This window comes from Parus major, chromosome 2 (genome assembly GCF_001522545.3).
Source record: "Parus major isolate Abel chromosome 2, Parus_major1.1, whole genome shotgun sequence".
Classification (NCBI taxonomy): domain Eukaryota; kingdom Metazoa; phylum Chordata; class Aves; order Passeriformes; family Paridae; genus Parus; species Parus major.
Window position 1 is genome coordinate 142,204,118 of NC_031769.1, and position 10,784 is coordinate 142,214,901.

Sequence of the window (10,784 nt, forward strand, 5' to 3'; positions counted from 1 at the left end):
AGAATAGAATAGAATAGAATAGAATAGAATAGAATAGAATAGAATAGAATAGAATAGAATAGAATAGAATAGAATAGAATAGAATAGAATATTTCAGCTCCATGGGACATACAACAGTCTTCCAGTCCAACTGCTTGACCACTTCAGGGGCCATCAAAAGTTAAAGCACATTATTAAGGATGTTTTCCAGATGCCTTTTAGATACTGACAAATTTGGGGCATTGATCACCCCTCTAGGGAGCCTGTTCCAATGTTTGCACACTCTGGGTAGAGAAATCCATTCTAATGTTTATTCTCTGACTTCCCTGGTCCAGCTCTGAACCATTCCCATGTGTCCTGTCAATGGATCCCAGGGAGAAGAGCTCAGCACTTCTCTCTTCCCTTCCCTTCCTCAGGAAGCTGTTAGAGAGCAATGAGGTCACACCTTAGCCTCCTCTTCTCCAAACTAGACAAAACCAGAGTTCTTAACTTCTCCTTAAAGGACATACCTTCCAACTCTGAAGAGAATGATTTCTTTACAGAAAGAATAAAGTTAAATGCATGCATTCCCACTATATTAAATGGATTCATATTTCAATAAAAATGTGCATGACTGAAAGAAGCCAATGTAATATTCCTCTTTTGATGCATCATAGAAGATATTGGGATGTTTTACACAAAAATCTCAAAGCAATTGAACATATTAATCACTTATTATAGCAGCTGAGAAAGGCAAATTTTCAAATCAAACGAAGCTCTGAAATGTAGAAAAATGTGTGTGGGTCACCAGAGACCAATGATTAATTTAGTGATGGAATGGGTTTGATCCTCATTCCCAATCCCTAGCTGAAATCTATGGTGAATATTACTCCTTCCTCTAAAAGAACATTCATATCTGCACATTAAATTATACTGAGCATGTGGGATGATTTCTATGTCAATTATAACCCTGTCTAGTATGCTTATGAAGCTTATTAATATTAATAAGCATTGAAGGGATTTTCCCATATGACAAGAGGATCATAGGATAAAAGAATGTGTATATCTAGATCTTATGCCATTATTTGAGTAACTTCCCTGAGATCTAAGTAATTTCTTTTCCTAAGATCCTAGCTCTAGAATTATATAACCTCTGCTACACCATGTAATATCATTTAGTTTTTCTGTGCTGATTCATTTTCCTGATTTTTTTATTATTTCTTCTTCGCACTGTGGTGGTAGTCATGGATTTATGAATGAGTCTTCTACTGTGGCAGACCTAATGCAAGGAACACAGAATAGAGAGCTCCATCCCTGAGTAGTTCTAAGGTAAATAAAGTAGCAGAGTTTGAACAAAAAAGAAATAGTAAAGTGCCCAAAGATTGGATCCATCCAAAGACGTAAACTGATTTTCAAAATTAAGATTCTGACTCTACTGAATGCTTCCATTAATTTCATTAAAGAAGGATTTCTTCATTTTATTTTTAAGGGAAATGAAAGTAAAGCTAGAGGAAAACACAAAACTGCAAAGTGATGATTAAATCAAAATTGAAAAATAAAATTTAGGCAAAAAATTATATTATTAAACTCAGAAATTATTTAATTTATACTGGGGGGATACTGTTATCTAGATTAAAACTAATGCATCATATAAAATTATAACACAAACATCAGACTAATTGGAAGAAGTATAATTATTTGTTTTGATTGTGGACAAAATTTGTGTTGGTTTTATTTTTTTTTTACACTGATATACTTCAGCTGCTTCTCGGACTGCAGCAATGGTTAATTAATGAACTCCACAGCCTTCCTCTCTCCTCTAGGGCTAACTGCATGAAACCTTGCAGCAGAATAAGCTGGCAAATAAAATAGCAGTACTTCTTAAAATAGTTGCTAATAAATACAACTCATATGATGAGACATTCCTCTTGCAGCCAATGGCTGCCTGGCTTTGCACTTCATCCTGTGTACAGTCCCTGGTGGTTTTGTTCTAGGTTAAGCAGCACCACACTGGTATCTCTGTCAGCACACCTGGCTGCTTGCAGAGATAAGTGTGACAGAGTTCTTTCAGAGACATTCCCGGAGGAGCTGGATGTCCACATTTGTGCTCTCTTTCAGAAGGACTGTGGATTCAGAGCAAAAGTTTCCCTAAAGAGAGTTCTGAAAAGTCATCTTCATGGTTCACCTAAAAATCCCAATATCTATGGGACTCTTTATATTACATTCTGTGGGCTTTAAAACAAGGTTCTAAATGAAGCTGATGGAAGTGTGAAAGTCAGGTCTTAATCATATCCCTTAGAAAAAATCTTTAGTTTCAATAAATGCTGGATCCTCAGGGGTTTTTGTGCTTGATCACTTTTGATGAGCCAGGTCTCTTCCTTCCCTGGTTTGAATGACTGAGGCTGCTAACAAAATGCTCAAGATTCACTGCAGCACTAACCCAGTAATTTTCATTTATCTCCCTTCTTGGGTAAGACTGAAAAGTGACTCTACAGTCCTTTCTGCACTCATGATAGGTGCAGACTGCACTGCACCAAGAAGAGAGCAAGTGACAGAACTTGTCTTTCTAAGAAAGGCAAGATGAAGAAAAAATGGCTCATAAGCCACAAAGCAAGATTCTCGAGCAATCCATTTGCAAACACACAAATACTACAATTAGTTCCGAAGCCTATGTTGAATGCCACCATACTCTTACAGATCCTTACACAGTATCCAAAAAGACTCTGGGACTTTGAAAGGCAGGGAGTATGTCTAAAACCTCAGTGTTATCTAGGATTTAGAGAATCACTGTGATGTTTTCCCCTATATACTTGGGCTTTTCAGAACTTTGAAAAAGACATTTAAGGCTCATTATGTCAGAGTGGAGATCAGACTGTACAGTGCTGGCTGGGACCCGTGCTCAAGGGAATAATTTAACATTATATAAAACACTAAGATGTTGAGCAAGGACACCTCCAGTGATGAATTCCATAATCAGTTGCTTACAGAGTCACGATTATTATTTTTTATTTTTTTCTTTTTTCACATTGAATCTTGAACTTTTATCTTCACGGAAGAACAGTTGTTCTAGGAATGGGGGAAGGTTTGATTTAGAAACTCTCTGGTGAGGTAAGAGTCAGACTTCAATGCCCTCTGGGGAAAAAGGGATTCAAACCTTGGTTTACCGCATCCCAAAAATATTTTCATTACCACATCTGTTGCACAGAGGAAGAGCACAATAACCTTCTCTACTGACTTTGACACTGGACAGGTGCTGTGTGTGAAGTATGGCTGCAAAATGTGCTCCAAGTAGAGCAGTGTTTGGATGTTGGGTAGGTTCGGGTGCCTGGTAACTTAAACATAGAGTTATTGAGGCTCCTCATGGGATGCATGGAAACAGAAACACAGCTAAGGGCAAGAAGGCTACACTAAGAGAATTGGGATCATATAATCACAGATGCATTAAATGCAAGATTGGAAGGGACCTCAAGGATCATCTGGTCCAACTTTTCTTGGCAAAAGCACAATCTAGACAAGATGGCCCAGCACTCTGTCCAGACAAATCCTAAAAGTGTCCAATGTCAGTTAATCTCCCACTTCTTTGGAGAGATTATTCTCATTGCAAATTTTCTCTATCTTGTGTCCAATCATAATCTCCCCAAAAGTTGCTTTTACACATTACCCCTCACCTATTTCATAAAATTCTTTGTACAAAGGGAGTCTGGTCTTTGTTGCCATCCTTTAAATTCTAAAGGGTGAAAATGTCTCCCCTAAACCTACTTTATTCACAGCTGAACAAGCCCAGTTCTCTCAGCCTTTCCCCATATGTCAGGCTTCCCCCTTCTTTGCTCATCTTTGTGGCCTCTCTTTGGACTCTATCCAGCCAGCTCACATCTTTTTTGTATAGAAGGGACCAAATCTGAACACAGTATTCCAGGCCAGGCAAGTGCTGAATAAAGTGAGAGAATGACTTCTTGATCTCTGCTGGAGATGTCCTGGTCAATGCAGCCCAGCTTCCTGCTGGCTTTCTCTGCCCCAGCTGCACACTGGTCACTCATTCTGAATTTGTTGTCTACCAGGACCCCCAGATCCCTTTCCATAAAGCTGCTTTCCAGCCAGGCAGAGTCCAGCCTGTGCTTCAGTCCTGGATTTTGTTCTTTTTCAGATGCAACACCTTACACTTGTCCTTGTTGAACTTCACAGGGTTCTTGCTAGCCCACTCTTTCAGAAAAGCCAGATCTTTCTACACGGTGGCTTCTCCTTTCCTTACTCAATTTGGGACCATGGACAAACTTTGTAAGGTACTTGATCCCATCTTCCTGATCACTTATACAGATATTAAGCAATATCCCTTGCTTGTGACAGGCTACCACTTTGAAAAGGAGCCATTTTCCATCACCCATTGGTGATGCCTTTCAGCCCATTCCCCGCCTCCCAGATTGCCCAGACCATTATAGGCTGTGTTAACAGGATGTTGACAAAGTGCCTACAGGAGTGGAGTTCCAGGCAGGAGCTAAGTAAGCATTTTCATGTTTGGAGTTTCCATCAACCCAAACATTAATTTAAAAGCATAATTTATTTTCTGCTTACTAAATTTCAATTTTATGTGGAACACTCCAGTTTATCTCATGCATAGCCAGATATTCTGGAAATAAGGAAAAGGTAAGGGGAAGTTGTTCTACCCTCCACCTTCCCTGCCTTCTGGAAAAAGACAAACCATTTGAACAGTTCTACTTTTGCCTTCTTCTCTTTCCTGTTCCCATGACATCACTGAAGTGTTGAGAAGTGCACTAAGAAGCTGAACTGGAGATGTTTATCCCCTTCAGACTGCTGTACAGGCTAATAAGGATCATTCAAACATGATCTAATGTTAACTGTGAGCTTTAAGTGCACTGCTCTGGTATGTGATTCTTTTACATTAGATGTGGCTGTTTTGGAGCACATGTCTCTTTCTAAGCCATGAAAATCAACAAATAAGCAATAAAAAAACCCTTGAAAGCAGCCCAGAAGTGTTCTGACAGCAGAACAAAAATGTCACTTCATATATAGTGAGGTAAATTTTAGTGTTAACAAGCACACTGGCTGTTGTAAGCTGAAATTCACTGATGAAAGCAGGTTTCATTCATGGTTTTGCCTGAGTTCCTACATATTTGAGGCAATTAATCATCAAATTATAAATATACTTTGTGCATTTGCCCTATTTAGCACAACAATGATACAGCTGCTTCAGAGAAAAGAGTATCCAATTCTAATCTAATTAAGCTGTGACCCACTGATACTGGTCAGGTGATTTTAAAGGATATAAAAGGAAAGCAGTTCGTAATCCAGTCTAAAATCACACACTCAGTTTATAAGTCGCCCACAAAAGACTGTGGCAAAAAAAAAGCATAGCAAATAATGCTACAAAAGCAAACCTGAGGAGAAAGTTTGAGTGTTTTGATTCTGCTTCTCAAATGGTAGCTAACTTTGAAATGTCCTTATATTTTATAGATTGAATAGATTTTCTACAAGCAGAAATTTTGAAGAGATGAGTGTGTTTTGCATATACTCATAAACTGATATCTATGATCAGAATTGGGAAAACACGTAGCTGAAATACACATGCAAAATCTGTCAGTTTCCATTGTACAAGTACACAGATTTGTCTCTGTAGGGCTCCTTGAGACTTCATAAATTCTGCCTTTCCCTCTATTAATAACCCTGAGAGAAGATCTGGGCAAAAAATAAGCTGGGAAAAAATTAATTCACAGAACTGCCTAGGCTTGGAAAGATAGAGGGAAAAGAATGAGCTTACTGGTCTTAGTATTACCCACTTCAAGATTATTTCTAAATGTATTTTTAAAGTTTTATCAAATATGCATAATTTAGGACTTGGTTCTTCAAGATATCCCTTATATACGTGATTTAGTAATGAGAGTAGTTTTACTGACTCTGGTGGAATTTGCTCATGTGAATGAAGAGTGCAAAGGCAGAAGATTAAAATCTAGAAAATGTGTGTAGCTTACATAATTTCAAGCCTGTCAAAATTCAGGTCTCTATTATCATCTGCCTATGTTACATAACACAAAGGAGCTCCGAGTTGTTTGTTCTTCCCCATATGCCTGGTGTTTCAAAGATTTGTGATCTTTGAAATTTTGGACTGCACACATTTTTACCCAGGAAAAAGTAAAAATGAATGCAATACAAATAAAACTTTCATTTTGGGGAATGTCAGAGAAAAACACTACCCCCATCATAGTATCTGGCCAGGTACTTGTTTACTAGTAAGATCTTTCATTTCTCATTTGCTTCCTGACTCAATGTTTGATCAGTTTCAGCAAAGCCTTGACAGAAGTCATGATATCAGTTCCTTTTTCATGGTTCCCCTCAAGCTGAGCAGCAGCACATTCCTCAGCATTTCGGGCTGGAGTAAGTTGGGTTTAAGAGTGATCATATCCCCCCAGAAACACCATTTATCAGGATTGAAATTAGTGAGTCTATGTTTGGGGTTTTGTTCTTGTTACTTTAAAAAACATCTGATTTCAAGCCTTTATCCTTCACCTTTTTCTAGGCTGCTAAGGAAGAAAAATCAGGTGACACCTTAAGTGTTACTGCAAGAAAAAAAGGTAAACAAAGAGAATTATTTGTATTCATGACAGTGCATGAAAACCAGAATAGTGGATCAGGCAGCACTACTGCATGCTAGTATGCAACATTACTAATGGTTTGACCTGCTTGTGAACAAACTTATCAGAGAAAACTAAACTTAATTAAGAGATAAGGGAAAAACACATCAAAACACTTGATTTTCCTTTTGTGTAAACTGTTTCTACTTTATGAGTTTGGATAGATGCATGGCTGACATACATATGTGACTGAGAAGAGGATCACAACTATTTTACCCATGGATGCTACTGGGTACAGTACTAAATTGGCTCCAGACATTTTTTTCTGTTCAGAACTGAATTCAGTATTTTCCTTGTATGAGATCCTGATTTAAAAGAAAAAAAAAAGTAGAAAACCCCTTATTTGTACCATGATCAAAGTTTTACCATCTGTTTTTTCTTTCACTGCATACTCTAATTCCTGTCTTTTGTCCGGTGTAAGCATCTGTCTGCATCCTGAGGCAGAGCAAGATACTCACAGATATTGCTACATAATAAAATAGTTCATTTAGTCTTGTAAGGCTTCTTTGAAGGCAAGATGCTGTATTTTAACTAAGAAAATAATCCTTGTGATAAAAGAGAATGTTTTGCCTGCACAAGGAAGAAGTCTTTGTTGGCCCAAAGATTTCCTACATAACCTTCATGAAGAGTCATTTAAACTCTCTGTCATCACCTGTGCAGCAATATGTCCTTTATCAACCGCAAAAGCCCTCATCCACTAACGCTCGGGAGGGCTCAGCAATCCTCTGCCGAAAGTAAGAAAATGGTGCAACACTAGAAAGTGCCAAAGTAAGGCTGTGCCTCACCCGGGCACCGGGTCCGGCTCACAACCCGGGGCCGATCCCTGGCGAGGAGTGGCCCGGGCTGGTGGGGCCGTGTGGCGGGGCTGCCGCGGGCGCGGGGTCTCGGGTGGGCTCGGGGTCTCGGGCGGGTTCCGGGTCTCGGGCGGGCTCGGGGTCTCGGGCGGGCTCGGGGTCTCGGGCGGGCTCGGGGTCTCGGGCGGGCTCGGGGTCTCGGGCGGGTTCCGGGTCTCGGGCGGGCTCGGTCCCGGCGGGGCCGCTGGAGGGAGCCCCCGGGCCGCCTTCAGCACCGCGCGGGCGGACAGCGCTCAGGGCCCCGCGCCGCGCTCCGGGCTGCTCTCCTCACTGCCTTTCTCAGTGCTCTCCTCACTGCCCTCCTCACTGCTCTCCTCACTGCTCTCCTCACTGCCCTCCTCACTGCTCTCCTCACTGCTCTCCTCACTGCCCTCCACACTGCTCTCCTCACTGCCCTCCGCGCTGCTCTCCTCTGCCCTCCGCTCCGCTCCCCGCGCTGCCTTCCTCACTGCCTTCCTCACTGCCTTCCTCACTGCCTTCCTCACTGCCTTCCTCTCCGCTCCCCGAGCTGTCTTCCTCACTGTCCTCCTCTCTCCCTCCCTCCGCGCACCCCTCCCTCCCGAACCAGCGCTCCCCGACCCCTCTGAGCTCCTCTGGCAGGGGGGTGGGAGCCAGCCCGGGGCGGAGAGGGGCCCGGCCTCTCCCGCAGCGGCTGGAGGCAAAGGGCCGAAGCTGCGGGCTGTGTTCAGCGTCCCTGGGCAGGCGGGAGCCGGTGTAAATCAGCACCGACGTGTGACAAGCTGCGCGTATCCTGTTAAGGAGATTTATATATGTAGTTCATGAAGGCAATCATCTGGCTGGTAATCTCTCATTGTGCACCGCTCCAAGGCAGTTCGTTCACACAACTGGCTGCAAAACGAAGATATTAGTATCTCTCCCGGGAAATGTCTGTGGGAAATGTGTGTGTTGTGTGTGCGTTGCAGCTAAACAGCTGTGATACTGGTGCGTAATGAGATAGCAGCACATTACTCATAGCTCCAGGAGAGGACGTGGAAGTAAATTAAGAAATCAGCATAACTCACACAGCTTTTGACCCATCACTAACAGCACCAGCAGTGCATGGCTGTTGGACATGGCGCGGCTGCAGTTCATTCATCAGCATATCAAGGGCTGCACAACAACTCTGCCACAGCCTAATTGTCTCACGTCCACAGGGCTCAGGAAGCTTTTCCCAAAACAGGGTGAGCCCAACCACTGGGACGTGAGGTTAGGCAGCCCATAGCTAACAAGTAGTAAGGGGATGGAGAGGGGTGGGCAGGGGTATCAGTAGGACCAGGGTCTAAGGAAGGTAGACATGCCCCAAGAATCATGGATATCAAACTTCCACATGCAAGATCAGTCACTTCCCAGGCGCACATCCCAACACTCACGTAAATCACATGCTGCCCGCAGCAAATTCCTCTGTACCCTCCCTCATTTTGGGATTATCTGACAATATCTCCACCCTTTTCTCTCTGATTCCGTGGAGCAAGCCAAATGGAGATGATAATCTGCTACAAAATATTGATAGCACTGAGCTGTGACAGTCTGAAAAGGGAGGGAAAAGGAAGCATCAAGAATCTCCAGGATTAAGTTGTCCTAGTATCCACTGTTTTCTTGCCTTGCAGGGATATGGGGAGTTTGGTGCATTCTCACTTTTCTGTGAAAGAAGTCATCTGAGTGTGAAGTCAGGTGAGACCCGGTTTTAACCCTCAGACCCATCCTGACCAGTGCCTCTCAGCATTCTGCACCACACAACACTCCAGCACACTGTAACCAGCACTCTGTCCTAGACATCACTTGTAAGGATTCAGCACAACAGTGTTTGCCCTTTGACCACCAGCAGAAAAGGCTTCCTAATGAGACAGCCTAGGATCCCACAACAAATCTCCCGGGGGAGCTTTGCTCTGGCTTCTCTGAGGTTTCACTGGTTCCTCCTTGCAAATGAGCAGCATGCTTTGCTCCTGTTTTCCCATAACTCAGATCAAGTAAACCTTCACATATAAAAGTAACAATTGCCCCAGCAGATTCAGAGTTAAAAGGCATGAACAGTAAAATGGCATCATTGGGAGAGTTTGGTCAAGACAGAGTCATCTAAAACCCCAAACCACAGCTGGAAGTTTGGGGAGGGTAATAATAAATGACCCATCTTCCCCACTTGCCCCAGGAGCTTCTTGCCCCAATGCTATTTCAAGGGACAGCAATGTAATGAATATACAAGCAGAGGAGACAGGGTGGCTAGAAACTGTCCCAACTCCCAGACTGAGGTGAAACACAAGGTTGATTTTTGCCTATGATCTCCCCTCCAGGTAACAAACTTTTTAGCATCTGAGTAAAAGGGAAAGGATCTTTTGGGACATCCCCCCACACCTCCTCTCACTCAGGGTGATGGAGAAAGAGGACTGTTCCCACCCTCTCCTCACCACAGTACCTGGTTGAGGGAAGTCACGGCAAACCTGGGGATAACCAGCTGCATGACGAGCTGCAGGACAGAGGTGACCAGTCCAGCCAGGATGGCCCAGGTGAGTGGCAACGGGAGCATGCTGTAGGTGGCAAAAAGCGTGAAAAGCACATAGCCAATGCCATCCCCAAGGAGGCCACAGCCCAGTCCTGCCGCCAGAATTTGCATGGCCATGGCCACCCAAGTGACAACACCGCTGTACTGCAGGTAGGTGTATGAGGTTGTGTCCTTCCTGACCACCACTAAGGCACAGATCACCACCTCAATGCCAGTGAAGAAGCCCAAGAGGATGCCCTTAATGGGGTCCATGGGAGCAGAGGCCAGGGTCAAGTGGAGGAACAGTAGGGTCAGCTTGGTCAGCACGTCCAGGATGTTCATGACCACCTCAGATTTGCGCCGTTGACCCAAGAAGTAGCGCTGGTAAAGGCGCTCTAAGTCCCGAGACTTAAAGGAGTTGCGGAGAGTGGGGAAGATCACCCCGCGATATGTATAGCCCCAGTTGAGGAAGAAGTCGGAGTTGCTGGGGGCACAGTCCAGGGGCAGAAAGCCCAAGTCTCCGCTGCTGCTTGTGCCCTCCGGGAAGACTTTGGTGCCGCCGTTGTTGTGGCGCTCGCTGCCCAAACTCCGTCCGGCCGACTGCCGCCGGAGGTGGTGGTGGTACGGCGGGTGCGGGTGGTGGTTGGGGCAGCAGGTCTCGTCCGAGCTGAAGCCCTTGCCCCCGCCGCTGCTGCTGCCGCCGCTGCTGCTGCTGTGCTCCTGGATGAAGCGCTGCTCGGTGATGTGGCGCACGGCCGTCTGCCACAGCAGGCGCTGGGGTCTGCCGCTGCCGGGGGGAGTCCTGTTGATGGTGTAAAGTTCATCGCTGTCGCTCAGGCACCGCACCTCCGA

At 44.2% G+C, this 10,784-nt stretch overlaps 1 protein-coding gene across 1 annotated transcript in view; it reads right to left on the reverse strand.

Moving 5' to 3' along the window:
* The window catches only part of ADCY8 (adenylate cyclase 8), a 119,338-nt gene extending 108,980 nt beyond the window's left edge, over window positions 1-10,358 (reverse strand). The window contains exon 1 of the mRNA XM_015619782.2: window positions 9,867-10,358. Coding sequence (XP_015475268.1) covers window positions 9,867-10,274 — 408 coding nt within the window. The 5' untranslated portion in view covers window positions 10,275-10,358. The remainder of the gene's footprint in view (window positions 1-9,866) is intronic.
* Between the last annotated feature and the right edge of the window lie 426 nt (window positions 10,359-10,784).